The following is a 17,314-nucleotide window of genomic DNA, read 5'->3' as shown; positions in this document are numbered from 1 at the left end:
ATAGAAGTGGTCAGTTTTGGGGCGGTGAGGCCTCTGGTAATGTTGATAGTCAAGGAGTTCAAGGCTGTTTGAGTGTAAATGCGTCTGGAAATGGAGGTGAGATTGCGGAAGCAAGGGATGGAAGTGGTGAAGATAGAAATGGAGGTGGTGCTCAAGGGTCGAAAGGTAAGCGTGGGAGGCCAAAAGGATCAAAGAACAAGACGAAGCCTATTGGAGCTGAAGAGGTTATTGTAGGGTTGAGTGGAACTGGGAGTTTTGATGTAGGTGGAGAAGAGAGTGTAACACCAAAGAGAAAGCTAGGTCGACCAAAGGGTTCCAAGAATAAAATGAAGGCTCTTGCAAATGATGAAAATGGGGGTGAAGAAAGCAAGGTATTGGTTGGGAATGAGAGCGTTGGGCGAAAGAGAAAGGTTAATCAACCAAAGGGTGCAAAGACCAAGAGAAAGCAAGATGGTGGAATGCCCATGGAAGCTTCTATGGCCATCGGTGTTGGAAATGGAAGTGTTCAGGTGAAGAAGAAGCGTGGTAGGCCAAAGGGGTCGACCAGAAAGCAAGATCAAGCTGTTAAAGAAGACGGTAGGGCTAAACTTGCAGGATACCAAGCTGTGGGAATGTCTAGTGAAACTAGTTTTGGGAATGATGTCCAAACAAAGGATGATGATAGGAAGCTACAGGAAATTCAAGAAAAGTTCGGTGGAATGGTAGTTGATAATGATGCTCCTATGATGAGTTCGAAGAAGGAGAGGCCTATTAATGAGGGCAAGGAAGAGAAGGGAATGTCTGCAGCCTGTGGCAGTAATGAAGGTCAAAATGAGGTTGTCCAACAGAAAAGGCCTGGTCAAGGTGCAAACGAGAGACCGATTGCTTCTGTTGGAGAAGATCAGAGCGGGAAAGGAGAAAATGTTAGGAAAAAAATCCTAGACATGAGAGTTCAAAGAGTAAGCTAGGCCGGCCTAAGAAGAAAAGAAGAATCATTCGTCCTGAAGCTTTGAGTAAGGTCACAGTACTGATGCATCAAAATTATTTGAAGGAGGACCTGAGTTTCCCTGCAACACAACTAAAGAACTCTGAAGATACTGAGAAAAAATTACGTAAGAGGCCTAGGGGGAGACCCAGGAAGATCAACAGCCAACCAATGAATCATAGTGAGTTCCGTTCTGAGCAATTAAAGAACTCAGAAGATACTGAGAAAAAGTTCCTTAACAGGCCTAGAGGTAAGAGGCCTAGAGGGAGACCCAGGATGTCCAAAAACCTAGAAATGAATCACAGTGAGTTCCATTCTGAGCAATTAAAGAACTCTGAACATACTGAGCAAAACAGGCCTAGAGGTAAGAGGCCTAGAGGGAGACCCAGGAAGTTTAACAATCTAGTAATGAATCACAGTACCTTCCGCGCACAGCGTTTAAAGAACTGTGAACATACTGAGCAAAAATTGTGTAAGAGACCAAGAGGGAGACCCAGGAAGTTCAACAACCTACAGGTGCATCCCAGGGACATTAAACCGGGAATATCTACTGATACATTGGTGAGTTATCCTTAATTATTTTTTCTAATTAAGATCAGCTGTACTTGTTAGGGAGTAATTGAACTAACCACTTTTTGTACTAATATCCTGTATATTGAAGCTCCTATGCATGCTTTCCGTTAATGAATTGTTTTATTGCCATTCAAAATTTATACTTGCATGACTGTTAATAAGTCAAAATCGTTGTCCATTCTGACCTTTTTTTTTCTTTTTTTTTTTTCTGTTTTAGGAGAGAAAGGAAAGATTATGGTGCCACCAGTGCTTACGGAATGACAGAAATGGTGTCGTCATTTGTTTAAAGTGCAGAAAGAAACGATATTGCTATGACTGCCTTGCAAAATGGTAATGAAATCCTAAAGTGCTTCATTTCATTACCTCCATTCACATTATTAGTAAAGCATTTTCCAAGTTCTAGCATGTGTTTACATCAGTTATGACAAAGTAGATGACAAATGCTGGAAATTTTTTTTCGTGATTTTCAATTGGTTTTGTATGTTAATTCATATTGCTGAAATAATTGAGTCCTACTTAATGGATCTGATGGTGTATTTTCATATAAATGAAATAGGTACCCTGGGAAGACAAAACAGGACATAGAGAGTTCTTGTCCTTATTGTCATGGGAACTGCAACTGCAGAATATGCCTCAAGGAGGACATAGTTGTGATGGTGTGTGCATGATGTTAATGCTATGTTACTCTTGTTCCATTCTGCATTGATATTTTCTTTCGTTTGGGACCAAAATGTGTACTTTCTTTGCAGGTTGGGGATGAAGAAACAGATACAAATATTAAATTGGAAAAGTTACGTTACTTACTGTGCAAAACTCTGCCTCTCCTTAAGCATATTCAACAGGAGCAGAGATCTGAATTAGATGCAGAAAGCACTATACGTGGTATAGTAATATGATATATTTGTTTTGATGTTCAGTTTTTAAGCTGAACTGACGGTTAAGAAGTATGCTTAACGACAACTTTTCTCTCTTGTTTCACAGGTGTACAATTGATAGAAGAGAATCTCACAAGGTCTATACTAGAGGATGATGATCGAGTGTACTGGTATCATCTCAATTCTCCCTAATGATCATAATTGAATCACTAGTTGTCCACTTTAATTGTCATACACTCACATTTGTGTATATATCAACTTTGTATGTTGATAAGTAGAATAAATTCTTAATGGGTACGATTGGGACTGATCATATAAACTATTTTTGTTGTTACCTCAGAGAAGTAATTGGTTGAACTTGAATTAAAACCATCTCTGTTCACGTAGAAGTATACAGTGATACTTCCATTCCACAATGATTATATGATCTCCCATGGAATGACTACTAGTGATATCTTTGGTTTTACTCTGTGCATCTCTCTGAATCTGAAACAGTAGTTAGTCTGGTCATATCTCTTACATTTGAGGATTGTTAATTTATTTCAACCTATATTCAGTCAAATGTATTTCTAATTTCCATTCAAGTTTGTGACATTGGACAAATTCAACAGTGACAAATGCAATACATCCATTGTCAATTTCCACAGAAGCTGCCCCAATCCTGATTGTTCTTATGATCTCTGTCTCACTTGCTGCTGGGAACTAAGGAAAGGATGTCAACTTGGAGGCAGTGAAGCAGAATCTTCTGTTAAACAGTTTTGTGAAGGAAATGGTAAAAGTACAATATCAGATTGCCAGAGTCCTGAAAATGTGAATGAAAATAAACCGCAGACCTTACTAGTAAATGAGTTCACAAATGATATAGCTTCTGAGTTTCCTCATTGGAAAGCAGAGGCTGATGGTAGGATTCCTTGTCCACCAAAGGCACGGGGAGGTTGTGGTACCCAGTTACTTGAACTAAGACGTACATTTGAAGCTGATTGGGTTGAAAAACTAATTTTGAGCTCCGAGGATCTCACTATTCATTATCAACCATCAGATGTTGATTTTTCTCAAGGATGTTCTGCATGTCATTCTATCAGTTCTGCATGCAATGGTGTAAACGCTTCTGAAGTGAGGCATGCAGCTGATAGAATGAACTGTCATGATAACTTCATTTACTGCCCGGATTCTGTACATTTGGGAAACAATGACATTGAGCATTTTCAATTACACTGGAGGAGAGGGGAACCAGTTGTAGTTAGAAATGTACTTGAAAAGGCTACTGGCCTTAGCTGGGAACCAATGGTGATGTGGAGGGCTTTTATGGGAGCAAAAAAAGTATTGAAAGAGGAGGCCGCGAAGGTCAAAGCCATTGATTGCCTTGATTGGTGTGAGGTATGTGTGCAATTTCAACAGGTTGAATTTTCAATTCACTCTTTCCTATCATCCCTAGTTTGTAGATTATTATTTGTTGTTGCAAGATGTTATTTTTCTTAATGTATTACTGATCATCAAATGTTACATGACTCTTTATATGTGGCCGCTTAGTCAATAATTAGATTGCCATCCAGATGATATTAAGTCGCTTCCATTGTGGTACTGCAGGTTGAGATTAATATTTTTCAGTTCTTCAAAGGCTACATAGAGGGTCGTAGATACCCTAATGAGTGGCCTGAGATGTTGAAGCTGAAGGATTGGCCTCCGTCAAATCTCTTTGAAGAGTGTTTGCCAAGGCACGGTGCTGAATATATGGCCATGCTTCCCTTTAGTGACTATACCCATCCCAAATCAGGTGTTCTAAATCTAGCAACAAGGCTTCCTACTGCTTTGAAGCCAGACTTGGGTCCTAAGACATACATCGCTTATGGAACTATGGAGGAGCTTGGTAGAGGAGATTCAGTAACAAAACTGCATTGTGACATCTCTGATGCTGTACAAATTTCTTCTGCATCATTTCTCAATCAATTTTGGATTTGTTCTTTGTTAGTAATCTTTTTCCTCTTGTTTTATCTATATGTTCTATTTGTGATACTATTTGTTTAATTTTACTTTAGGTTAATGTGTTGACACATGCCACAGAAGTAAAGATCCCTCCAGAGCAGGGAAAAATCATTGACAGATTACAGAAGGAATATGAAGCTGAAGATGAAATTATTGAAGGAACTTCATGTAATGATAAACGCTTTGAGCATTCAAATGTGACAGAAGACATGAATTTTGTCCTTGGGACTGATCCGTCTCAGCAAAAAACTTCAGGAAATCTTATCAGCAGAAAAGAGTCCATGGAGTTTGGGTCAGATTCAAATAGAAGTGCTCGAAGTGATTATAAATCAGACTTGGTATATGGAGGCGCTGTTTGGGACATTTTTCGTCGGCAAGATGTACCCAAGTTAATAGAGTACCTGCTAAAGCATCAGACAGAATTTCGCCACATTAGTAATCTTCCTGTAAAATCAGTGAGTGTCATTTCCTATTAATACATCAAAAGTCAAGTCAATCTAAGCTGATGTACTGCTCTTGCGACTTCAGGTTATTCATCCTATTCATGACCAGACCCTTTATCTAGATGAGAAGCATAAAAGAAAGCTAAAGGAAGAGTTCGGTAAGATAAGAAGCTGCTTATATTTAGAAGGTCATCTTGTTGAGCACAATTATACTTATTATTGTGAATTATTTTCAGGTGTTGAACCTTGGACATTCGAGCAACACCTTGGTGAGGCTGTTTTCATTCCTGCTGGATGCCCACATCAAGTGAGAAATAGACAAGTGAGGTTTCTTCCCATCAATGTGTAGTACAGAGCTTTGCTTATTTTAGAAGTGCTAGGAGAACAAAACCAACCAATGTCGTCAAAAGTTGAGTTGTCAATGACATTAGGTTTCCTCCTCAACCACTAGGATCACAACATTCCACCGCACTTCTAAAACCTAAAGTCACTCGTCTCACGTAGTCAAGTTTAACACTGTTCTCCTTTTCTTTTCAGTCGTGCATTAAAGTGGCCCTTGATTTTGTTTCCCCCGAAAATGTTCAAGAATGCATTCGGTTAACAGAGGAGTTTCGATTGCTTCCAGAAAACCATAGATCGAGGGAAGATAAACTGGAGGTATGTGTTATTTTGGATTGTTCCTGGAGCAGATTACCTGAAATTGTATTTTATGCATTTGTACTAAAAAAATTCTAATGACAATTCATGTGTGGTTCTTGTGATTGTCATGCCTAGAGTTGTTTATTGAACTCGCAGATTTATCTGTTTTCAGGTGAAGAAGATGGCACTGTATGCAGCAAGTGATGCCATAAGTGAAGCTGAAATTCTGAAGTCCAGAATCAGGTAAGAATGATTAATCTGGACCTTCTTACTATCTTCATTTTATGCGACACATAATAGGGCCTGTGTTCATAGTCAATTCATATCCCTTGAGGAGTTGTTATGATCAAACATCTTGCTCCACAGTGTATATTGTCTATCTCATGATTATTAGCTCATATTTTCGGCGTATTGGCTTCTGATAGTTTTCATTTATCTTGCAGTTAACTAAATGAGACAGCAAAGGTGATTCAAGTGATTGACAGGGCCAGTTGGAGGAAATGTGTTGTTGTAGATTTTTAATGACTAGGGTTTTGTATAGCTGATAGGTTACAGTTTTGGTAAATGCCTGCATATTTCGCTACCTCCTAATTTCTCCTAGATTAGATCTTGAGTTATAAGGCCCAAGTTTTTGGTAATAATTGTCAGTTTCATCACTTGGCAGCAAGCACATGTTCATATGTTGTAGCCTAATTTGCTGCATTGATTGTACAGAAACGAACAATCCATGTTGTAGCCTATTTTGTTGTATAAGTATTGATTTCCTTGATCAAGCTAGCATTTCTCTAGTTCTTTACGGATTGCATCTCATAATGTCATCGAATATAACAGTTTAAATGGCTATAGCTGATGCAAAGGTTTTGCAGCAAAACAAAACTTAGGTGGAAAAATCCAATGCATGTCTGATTATGTGGAAATATTATAAACTATAAACTACTTGTAGTTCATGCCTGAATTATGAATGAAATCAAAGTCCGGTGTGACATCAAGTGGAGCATATCCTAACATTCATGCTCCACAAATGATGAGCTTATACAAGCAGTTTTCCTGAAAAAGGATGTTAATTCATCTAGAAAGAAAACATGGTAGGGAAGATTAACAGCTTTAGGCATAGGCATACCAACACCTAACAACATACATCATGCTTTATGTCACTATCCGTAAAACGTTACAACATTCATGCTTCACGAACTATGAGTTTATACAAGAGAATTTCAAGAAGAACATTTTAATAAAATATAACAAACTTTCGGCATACCAATACATTTCACGTGTATCCGACGCCTAATAACACATATCAAAACACCGTATAAAAAATAAACTAGTGATTTAACTTTCAAATGAGTAGTGAGTAATCTAAATAAAAACCACAAGAGATAAGGTGGTGTATATAGACATTCAACAAAACCTAAAGCCCCTCTTCTGAAATATCAGATTAGTCATCTATAATTCTCTCTTTCTTTCTTGTAAGTTATTACCACCTGCTCAAATATCTCTAACTCTCCTCTTTGTACTCTTGTTCTTCCATTTTCTCACATCATCAAAATTCCTGACCATTCATACAAAATTCCCAAAATCTAACCCCAACCCTTTTCAATTCACACTCTCTTCCCCTCAAAGCTCACTTCTTTACCCCATTCCACATGAACCCATAAAAACCCCCAAATCTCTCATCTTCCAATTTTTCTTCGCCGGAAAAATTAACAATGGCCGCGGCGGCGCTCCGGTCCAAACCCTCCCGCGAAACGGCGTCGCAATTCCGCTACTTCTTCTTGAACTACATGCACACGGGTCGGGTCGCCAACTCCCACTGCGTCTACCGGACCAAATCCGACGACTTGTTCGTCAACACTCCCTACCACTTCACGGCGTTCAGGCCGGTCTCGCTTTCCGGCAACCTGAAGGACAGCCGGAGCGGCGGCGGCGACCGGAGTTGGGGGCAGAGGCTGAACGGGAGCGGCGTTGTGGCGACGTATGGGGACCCGCCGGAGGTTTGGTCCGGCGACGGGATTGTGGTTCGGGGCGGGCCGGGGTCGGATGTGGTTAAGGGCGGTGGCGGTGGCGGCGGTGGTGCGGCGGGGGGTGGTGGCGGTGGAGGGTTTGATTCGAATGGGAAGGATGGGTGTTGGGGTGGGTCTAATTTAGGGGGTAGTTTTCCGACGCCGAAGGAGATTTGTAAAGGGCTTGATAAGTTTGTGATTGGGCAAGAGAGAGCTAAGAAGGTGAAGGAGTACTTTTTAGTGTTTTTGAGTTTTTTCGAGTTTTCGGAAAGTTTTTATGTTTGTGTAGCTTTGTTTGTGATGTTTTGAGTGTTGAATGTGTTTTGCAGGTACTGTCTGTTGCTGTTTACAATCACTATAAGAGGATATACCATGAGTCGCAGCAGAAGTGGTGAGCTCTCGTTATCCTTTTGTGTATTTGTGTTTTGTTTTCGAGTATTTTGGAGCTTGGATGTTAGCATAAGAGCAGTTTGTGTTTCTGGCTTTTGTTGTAAGTAAGCTGAGAATTGGAGTTTTTGATTAGTTTTGTTTTCGTGATTTGAATTTTTGACATGCTGTTGTGTTGGATGTTAGGTCTGCAGGAGATTCGGGTAATAAGGCTGATGCCATGAATGACGATAGAGTGGAGCTTGAGAAAAGTAATATTCTTGTTATGGGGCCAACAGGATCAGGTAATTTAGAATTATCCATGTCTTTAATCATCTAAGTAGTTTTCAACTGTGTTGGACTGGTGAATGATCTATGAGCTTTTCTATGCATAATGTATGATTTCTATGAGGTCTCGAGAAAACTTTGAGATACCTTATGTCTGATTTGCATGTATTTTGTAATAGAGATGCACGTATCTGTCTGACATATTTTTCTGGGTTCGATGTCTCACTTGTTCTTTAATGCTCTTTCAAGGACAGGGAAGACACTACTTGCTAAAACATTGGCACGATTTGTGAATGTCCCCTTTGTCATTGCAGATGCAACAACATTAACTCAGGAAAGTTTTGTTCTTCTTTATTATTTTTCTGTAATTGAATGTCATTTTTGCAGTGTCATTTGTCTATTTGAGATTTTATAGTCTATATGTATTATTCAGCCTGTATACTTTGTTGCACACAATGCTGGCCTTCATGGTCTGAAGGAAACATTGAACATTACACCTTTTTTTCTCATGGTTGTCTCAATTTCTGCTGCTGTGAAACTAGAGTTAGTAGGGATTCAACATGCAATTTTTCTGTCATTCTGATATGGTCATGAATCATTTTGTCACATGCAGGCAGGATATGTGGGGGAAGATGTGGAATCGATTCTTTACAAACTTCTATCGGTATGTATTACAAGCATATTCTATTCACATCCATCTTTTTTTTTTAATGTATTTAGGCTATTATGGAAGCATCTTCCGTACCTTCAGTTTGTTCTTGTATCTACGTCATTCTATGCTATTTATCTTTCATTAAATTCTATGAGAAAAGTAAAGCTGTTTGAATTGTTTCAATGCCATAATTCTCATATGAGTTTGCATGAAAGCTCTTTGCCCTATGTTACCGTTTTGATTTAAAATGACTTGCTGCTTTATCATCCAGAATACTTTGGAGCCTACACATTCTATTCTTATTTTGGACTCGGTTAATGTATCTGTATCGGGATTCTATCGCAGGTTGCTGATTATAATGTGGCAGCTGCACAACAGGGAATTGTTTATATCGATGAAGTTGACAAGATTACCAAAAAGGTTCATTTACCCTCTCTTTATATCTCTATCCCCCTTCCCCCTTCCAACCTCTCTCCCTCTCTCTATCCAGTTTACCACTCCTTTATGTCTGCCTACATTAGCTCCTCTTTTACAGGCTGAGAGCCTAAATATCAGCAGAGATGTATCTGGAGAAGGTGTTCAACAAGCATTACTAAAGATGCTGGAAGGGACAGTAAGTGAACAGTAACATAATCGGTTTTAGTTTTAATTCTAGTTAGCTAGTATTCATTTGAAAAGAATATAATCCATAGGGATATTTTCATTGATTGTATTTCTGATATGAGGAGTTCCTTCTGATCTTAGGTTGTAAATGTTCCAGAAAAGGGAGCTCGAAAGCATCCAAGAGGTGAAAATATTCAGGTACAAGCATTGCATTACAAGTTATATGCCTCATCAACCTACATACTGTAGTAGAATTGCTTATTTACTATCTCATGTGTACAATCATATCTCGATCACCATAAGCTTAGCCAAGCAATAACATGTTATACTTGAAATCACTTCATCATCTTGTTTTCTTTGCTTATTTCCTGTTTCTTCAACCTTCACAGATTGATACAAAGGATATTCTTTTCATATGTGGAGGTGCCTTTATCGACTTAGAGAAAACCATCTCAGAAAGGTTATCCCATCCTGACATTGCAACTATGCTATCTTTTGTTGTCTTCCTTATCTATCTGGAGTGCTCATTTCTCTTTTGCTTCCCCACAGACGCCAAGATTCGTCTATTGGGTTTGGTGCTCCAGTTAGGGCAAACATGAGAACTGGTGGTGTTACAGATGCTGTGGTTACGTCATCCTTATTAGAGATCGTAAGTGCCCATCAGTCTTGAGTAGCAGGAACTTATAGCTATTTCCATATTTTGATAAGACTACTTCTTCAGGAGTATCATGCTTCATTTTAGAAATTTAAACTGTGAACTGTCTTTTGACAGGTTGAAAGTAGTGACCTTATTAGATATGGATTGATACCTGAATTTGTTGGGCGGTTTCCTATCCTTGTCAGCTTATCTGCACTAACTGAAGATCAATTAGTTCAGGTATATGTTGCATTCTTTTTCTTCTATAGGGGAGTCCACCTATACTGTATATATAAAGTACATTTTTTTTATTGCACTAACTGAAGATCAATTAGTTCAGGTATATATTGCATTCTTTTTTCTCTTTAGGGGAGTCCACCTATACTGTATATATAAAGTACACTTTTTTCATCAAAAAAGTACATTCTATATGTTCCTTACTGGCAAGTATGTTCTGTAGGTTCTAACGGAGCCCAAAAATGCCTTAGGGAAGCAATACAAGAAGATGTTCCAAATGAATGACGTAAGCAATTCTTAATTGGCTGATACTCACTTGAAGAATTACCTTTTTTTTTTTTTTTTTTTGTAAATAAGGAATTACCTTCTTTAAAACCATGTTGATTGCAATCTTTGTTTCCTCACTTCCTTTGCAAATCTGCTTCTTTTCTACCTGTATTTATGCTTTACTTCTCTCAGGTCCGACTGCATTTCACCAAAAGTGCCTTGAGGCTAATCGCTAAGAAAGCAATATCAAAGAACACTGGGGCTCGTGGATTAAGAGCAATTTTAGAAACTATATTAATGGATGCCATGTATGAGGTAAGGCCACTTCTCTTTTCTGTTGCCATCTCAGCATGTTACTATTTGGAAGGGATTGGGGTAAATAACTCAACACTGGAATCTGGGGAAAGGGAAATGTGATGAAGTACTTATTTGCCATCATAGGTATTAGAATACAACTTTGGCAGCATTTGACTTCACTTGGAAACCAAGTGAGGCTCCCAAAGCAGACTGCCAATGAACTGAAGTAATATTCTTTTCTAGTATTTGGTTCCAAAGAGTAAATAATCACTAATTGGACTCTTCACTCTGCAGATTCCTGATGTTAGAACTGGTGATGACATAATAGATGCAGTTGTAATTGATGAAGAAGCCGTTGGAACTGATGGTCAAGGTTGTGGAGCGAAAATCCTTTATGGTAAGGGTGCATTGGATCGCTATCTTTCACAAAATAAAGAGAAGGATGTCCAGGTATGTAACTTATCCACATAACGAGTTTAATTCAGCTTTCAGATTACTCCCCACAGACATTAAAATGCTAATAATGCCTTGCTCTGTCATGCAGATTGCAACCACTGAAGGGTCTGATGTAGAGCCTGAAGGGGAAGCCGAGCTATCTTCTGTTGTCGCTAGCATGTAACTTTATAAGTGGAAAGAAACTTATTTGTATCGCAATCTTGTACATATCAAACATTTATTTAATAATTCATATAAGGCTCGTTGTGTACAAACTCCTCACAAAGGGTTGGGCTCCAGAGCTGTACAGGATAGTTTATAGTAAAACGATTGTTTCTTCCACTTTCAGCTCACCGGAAACCTCAGAAAGATCGTGTATAGTGTATTTGATTGTTTCATTGCTTTGATCTTTCGACATTGTTACTACCTATCTCCGGAAACCTCTTCACAAGTGTTAACTTCCTTGATATCGATCTTCTTGAATGTCTTCCAAGTTGTCGCCGGCAACTTAAGTTTGACTCGATGCCGGCAACCACAATTTGACTCAAATTCGGGTCAGTCTGTCTTGTTATATCTCTCACGCTTTCATCCTCTATCAGTTTGAACAACATAGTCTTGCAAGTCAAGTTCTCAACATAACCACGTTTTAATGTGGTTAGTTATCGTACTTTCCTCATTAACCTTAAACTAAATGTCCTCGAACCAAAAAGGGTACGTACCAGACCTTAAAAAACCGCAATAAACAAACACACCAATAAGAACCCACCACAGCCGTCGGATTCCAATCCTGCTTGATCAACGGCCAGCCTTATCTCTCTCTCCTCTCCCCTTGTCTCTGAGAGAGAGAAGGAGGAGGAAGAAAAGAACCTCCTTTTTTTCTCAAACAAGAAGAAGGGGGGTTGGGAATCCCCATCTCAATCCAATCCTCCTCCCCCTCCCTCCTTTTCTCTAATCCTGAATTGACCCAGATACAGAAACTCAGGGAATTTTGATACCCAGAAATCCAATTTTGATTTCATGTGATTTTGATCCCAAAGTTTCAATTTTTTTGAAGGAATTGGGTTTTGAATTTTGAAAGGTGAGGTCTTTGGGGAAAGGGATGGACTTGGAGAGCATAGAGTGTGTGTCATCCTCAGATGGTCTTGATGAGGATGAGATCCATCAACACCTTCACAACAACATCAACAACCCTTCTCATCAGCACCACCATGACTTTTCTTCTTCCAAGCCCAGAAGCAATGCCGCCGGAAATAACAACGCCGCCGGGATTCCGGGCGCTACAGCCATTGCTCCGGCCACCAGCGTTCATGAGCTGCTGGAATGTCCTGTGTGTACGAATTCCATGTACCCACCAATCCATCAGGTAGTTTTTTTTGTCTCTGTTTCTTCTGCATTTTGGTTTTGAATTTGGATGTGAATTTCAGGGTGGTGTTTAACCTATTGCTTGCATTTTGGGTTGTTTTGAACTTTTGATTGGATTGGAGTGGTCATTTTGAATTGGAGGTTTGAATTAAGTGACTAATTTGATGTATTTGTGCTTAATTTCTATTGGAAATAGGATTTTGGTGGACTTAGAACCGGGATTTGAGTCAAATGTTGTTTTAGAAATGTATATGGATTGATTTTAGGGATGGGGTTGTTATGATTTAGATGATGTGAGCAATGCTTTATTAGTATTCAAAGAGGTGGAATTCAGTTGCAAGTCCATGACACTGCAGGGAGGGCTGTTTCTCGGGGCACATATATTTTGGAATGTGCTGATCCTGTATGCAGTTTGATTATAGATGAAGTAGCATGAATTCGTATGACACTAGAGTAGCTAGCCTTTTTCTTTCATGATCTACTTTGCATGCATATGCCCATTTTATCTGATCTCAACTGTGTGCCATAGTTTCCTTGCATTTACTTGAGGTGTGTATCATTTCATATTGGTAATGTTATGGCAATGTGGATATTCTGTTGATTTTGCTAATTCATTTGAGCTAAACTTACATTAGGTGTGGTTCTTAATGTAACTCTTATAAGATGTATCCTTTTTCTTAAACCAAATTTGCCTCTTTGCAGTGCCACAATGGACACACACTGTGTTCCACATGTAAAACAAGGGTCCACAATCGCTGCCCCACCTGTAGGCAGGAGCTTGGAGATATTAGGTGTTTAGCGTTGGAGAAGGTGGCTGAGTCCTTGGAATTACCCTGCAAGTTTTACTCCTTGGGATGCCCGGAAATATTTCCTTACTACAGCAAACTAAAGCATGAATCAGTGTGCAATTTCAGACCATATAATTGCCCATATGCTGGATCAGAGTGCTCTGTTGTTGGGGATATCCCTTTCCTGGTTGCCCATCTTAGAGATGATCACAAAGTAGACATGCACACAGGATGCACATTCAACCATCGCTATGTAAAGTCAAATCCCCGGGAAGTAGAGAACGCCACTTGGATGCTTACAGTAAGTTTCATATGTCCATCTATATCTTTTGATTGGTTTTTCAACAGAGAATGTGTCTCTTCAAAGTATATTTATACTCCACATTGTTTCTACATTTGGTGATTTATTTTAAGGGTAGAGTTAAAAGTACCTAATAGTGAAAATGTAATTCATGTATACATAAGCTGACAAGAACTGGAGACTAGGTAGAATGCAGTATTCTCATTGTAATGTGTGTCAGTACCAATCTGTTCGGTCACTTGGAGAACTATGGTGAGGAACTATATTTATTGGCCAATGGATCAATTAGTGATCAATCTTTCACTTTTCATATTCTTTCTAGAATGCATATCAGGTCAAACTCAAATCAAAGTTTTCTTGTTTTTTGGCAAAAGAAGTTGTGTTAACTTGATGCAAAAATCCTGTGGTTATTTCCCCTTTACCCCTATCTCGTTGTTGATGATAATGCCTTTGTCAAACTGGAATTGATCAAAACCCTTTATTGGTGAGTAATTGGAGGAAATGGTCCACAGGCAATATATCACATACTGAGTAGCTTTTGTCAAGGACTGCCTGTCTTCTACTCGTATACTTTGGTTAACTTATTTATACCTGAACCTTATGAACTTCATCTGCTTTCCCTTTCAGGTCTTCCATTGTTTCGGTCAATACTTCTGTCTTCATTTTGAAGCGTTCCAACTTGGTATGGCTCCTGTTTATATGGCTTTTCTACGTTTTATGGGTGATGAAAATGAGGCTCGGAACTACAGCTACAGCCTCGAGGTTGGAGCAAATGGCAGGAAACTCATATGGGAGGGCACCCCAAGAAGTGTCCGGGATAGCCACCGGAAGGTGAGAGATAGCCATGATGGTCTCATTATCCAACGAAACATGGCTTTATTTTTCTCTGGAGGAGATAGGAAGGAGCTTAAGCTGAGAGTTACTGGGAGGATATGGAAGGAACAGCAAAATCCAGATGCTGGAGTGTGCATACCAAACTTATGTAGCTAAGACTGATGATTTTGGAAGTTTACATTTTGTTGTTTGAGACACTGTTGTGTGTTGTACCTGTGCCAACTTGTTCTTGTTATGTCGTACCTGTGCCGTTCTTGGTATGTTGTACCTGTGCCGACTTGTTGCTAGTACGTCGTACCCACGCCAGCTTGTTTCTGGTATGTTGTAATGGACTGAAGTCTCAAGGTTTGGAAGTTTTCAGCTTAATAAATTGTATAATATGCAGGCTTTCTTTCCTTTTCAATTTGCTAGGGAATATTGCCATCAAGGCATCAACATGCTGTTGAATCAGGTCAGGAGTGATGGCTAACATAATTCAAGTAACTCTGCGCCATCCTTCTCTTCTAACTTTTAAGCAATGCCATCTGTCATTTGACACCCCTGTTCCTTTATTTAGTGTAGGAATGAGAGAAATCAAGCTAAACAAGACTTTTGCATTAAGAAATAGCTAATCGGTAGCCATTGAAACAAGTATAACCACCCAAATTGAAATCAACACGTTAGGCGGATGAAGTAGTAATTCAAACTTCAAAACAAGATTGATGGACACCTATGTAATTGAGCTGCAAGACTTGTGTAATTATTCTGGTCTAGTACTAGTAACTAGAGCTCACAGAAGCTTGTTAACATATAAGGTATCAAGTAGACGAGGCATGCATTACATATTGAAACACCAAAACATATTAAAGAAGAATACTTAACCAAATGCTTAACTGGACTGAGTCTGAGATTCATGTAGCAGTCTTGAAGAACTAGCAAAGCCAGATGATGTACTTAAGCGAGGCCAAGCTTGGAACAAAGAGCATAATATAACTCATGTGCATCGGCATATCATCATCCTCAATGGCGCTTGTTAGCATACCAGCAACCTCAATCTTCTCAATGGCGCTGGTTCCAGGAGTGTAAGCCATCAGATCCGTGGGAAATCCATAACGATCCAGGATTCTTATTTTCATAAAGAGCTTGTGTAAATATCAACGGTCGTATTGTACATGACTGACATGAGTCTCCAACAACATCAAACTCTCTGCCAAGACTCTTTAACACCTTATTTCTTCATCAGCCAAATCACAACATGCTCGTTACCAACAGTTAGGCAGAGACAGCCTCCGAGAACTCCAAACTCGGTTTGAAGGTGATCAACAATAGATTTTCTCAAAGCAGGAACCAGCTGAAACTCTCGGAACCGCTCAGTTTTCAGTGTCGAATGCACGAATCAAATAACTGCTGAAGTCACCAGAAAGCCAATGAAGGGAACCATTCAAATAAACCATATTTTGTGCCGGCCAACCAGGATTCTTCTTACAACTTCCAACGCTTCTCCAACTCTTGGAGCCAACAGTCAAAACCATTGCCCTCGTTTTATCAGATCTTGTGTCTGGTTTCAAGATAACAAGTAGTTTATACACACGGCTGATGAGACTAAACCCAAACCCAATGGCAAGTAACATTTCATGTCTTTTAACGTTCTTAAGCTTTTGGGAGACCTAAAGTCTCACGAGTAATGGGTTGCATGAGGTAGAATGTACGTTGTCTTCCATGTAAGTATCACTAGGGCATGACCAGCTGGTCCTATACAATAATATACTTTGTCTCTTAATGAGGAGCTTGTAGTCCAATTTGGTGTTCTTCATATTCCACACATACGAAAGCTCTCAAAAAATTGATGTAGATGGAATGGACTAACATTATTAAGCAAGGTTGCGCATCAAGTGTCGACACATAATCTGCTCTAGTGATAAACTCCAAACAGCTACAACACGACGTCCTACCATGCATCTATTTTATTAATTTCGCATCATTTTTTTTACGTGTTTGTTTAAAAACTTTTTTTTTTGACAAGTGTGTTTGTTTAAAAACTTGAACGAATGAAAATAGTTCAATTCATACAATAGTTACAAAATGGTAGTTCAATATACAACTGGAATATTGGTGAGCTGAAAGAGACTGAACAAATAAATTTTTGATAGATGGAATGGAGTTGACAAAGAATGTGGCTATGGAATGAGAGACTACTCATTCATCTTGATTTTTTACACTAATTAATGAATCATTAACAATAATCCCATTCATAAACTGCATGAGGTCATGACCTCTAGTGTGGACCGTGTATTAGGCATCTTCCAAACCTAGATCAACGCTTCAATTTAATTAACTCGAGGGATTAATTATTGATATAATTTTCGTTTAATACTATATCGATCAGACGCTTAAGAATATATTGGAATATTCTTGAACCTAATTCATGATAGGAAAAAATTCAGTTTACTATCCTGAATTTTAGGTCTAAAATCAGTGTGATACCTCATCTTTTTTTTTAATCAGTTTCATACCTAAACTTTCAAAATGACATCAATCTCGACTAAAATGACTAAAATAGCCCTGGTTAATCTTTTTACCCTCTCTCTCTTTCCCTACCTCCAAATCCACCACATGGCCGGCGCCGGCATCCACCCTTACCACCAGCAATGGGCCCCGACGGCAGCCTCTTCTCCTCCCCCTGCCGTTGCGACGGCTCTGCCAGAGAGAGAGAAAGAGAGAGAGAGGGTAAAATGATTAACTAGAGCTATTTTAGTTATTTTGGTCGAGATTGATGTCATTTTGAAAGTTT

At 39.1% G+C, this 17,314-nt stretch overlaps 3 protein-coding genes across 3 annotated transcripts; all 3 read left to right on the top strand.

The window, feature by feature from the left end:
- The first annotated feature begins 1,135 nt into the window (after positions 1-1,135).
- Positions 1,136-6,245, top strand: LOC101291294. The gene is made up of 13 exons (XM_004309088.1): positions 1,136-1,525; positions 1,755-1,867; positions 2,094-2,193; positions 2,287-2,419; positions 2,519-2,582; positions 3,024-3,789; positions 4,000-4,326; positions 4,449-4,850; positions 4,924-4,996; positions 5,075-5,160; positions 5,376-5,495; positions 5,650-5,720; positions 5,921-6,245. Exons 1-13 carry the CDS (start codon positions 1,136-1,138, stop codon positions 5,922-5,924), a joined length of 2,649 nt encoding a protein of 882 aa, XP_004309136.1. The 3' UTR covers positions 5,925-6,245.
- A 685-nt stretch (positions 6,246-6,930) lies between these two features.
- On the top strand, positions 6,931-11,687 carry LOC101314029 (ATP-dependent Clp protease ATP-binding subunit ClpX-like). Its single transcript, XM_004307941.1, has 15 exons — positions 6,931-7,699; positions 7,807-7,868; positions 8,051-8,148; positions 8,386-8,474; positions 8,745-8,795; positions 9,129-9,203; positions 9,319-9,396; positions 9,528-9,584; positions 9,776-9,846; positions 9,936-10,035; positions 10,159-10,263; positions 10,484-10,546; positions 10,720-10,842; positions 11,119-11,274; positions 11,369-11,687. Exons 1-15 carry the CDS (start codon positions 7,184-7,186, stop codon positions 11,441-11,443), a joined length of 1,719 nt encoding a protein of 572 aa, XP_004307989.1. The 5' UTR covers positions 6,931-7,183; the 3' UTR covers positions 11,444-11,687.
- A 411-nt stretch (positions 11,688-12,098) lies between these two features.
- Positions 12,099-14,977, top strand: LOC101313744 (E3 ubiquitin-protein ligase SINAT4-like). Its single transcript, XM_004307940.1, has 3 exons — positions 12,099-12,622; positions 13,324-13,710; positions 14,338-14,977. The coding sequence occupies exons 1-3, from the start codon at positions 12,359-12,361 to the stop codon at positions 14,698-14,700; spliced, it is 1,014 nt and encodes a 337-aa protein (XP_004307988.1). The 5' UTR covers positions 12,099-12,358; the 3' UTR covers positions 14,701-14,977.
- The last annotated feature ends 2,337 nt before the right edge of the window (positions 14,978-17,314 follow it).

This window comes from Fragaria vesca, linkage group LG7 (genome assembly GCF_000184155.1).
Source record: "Fragaria vesca subsp. vesca linkage group LG7, FraVesHawaii_1.0, whole genome shotgun sequence".
NCBI lineage: Eukaryota > Viridiplantae > Streptophyta > Magnoliopsida > Rosales > Rosaceae > Fragaria > Fragaria vesca.
The sequence above is the reverse complement of the archived record's forward strand: the minus strand, read 5'-3'. Positions and strand labels throughout refer to the sequence as shown.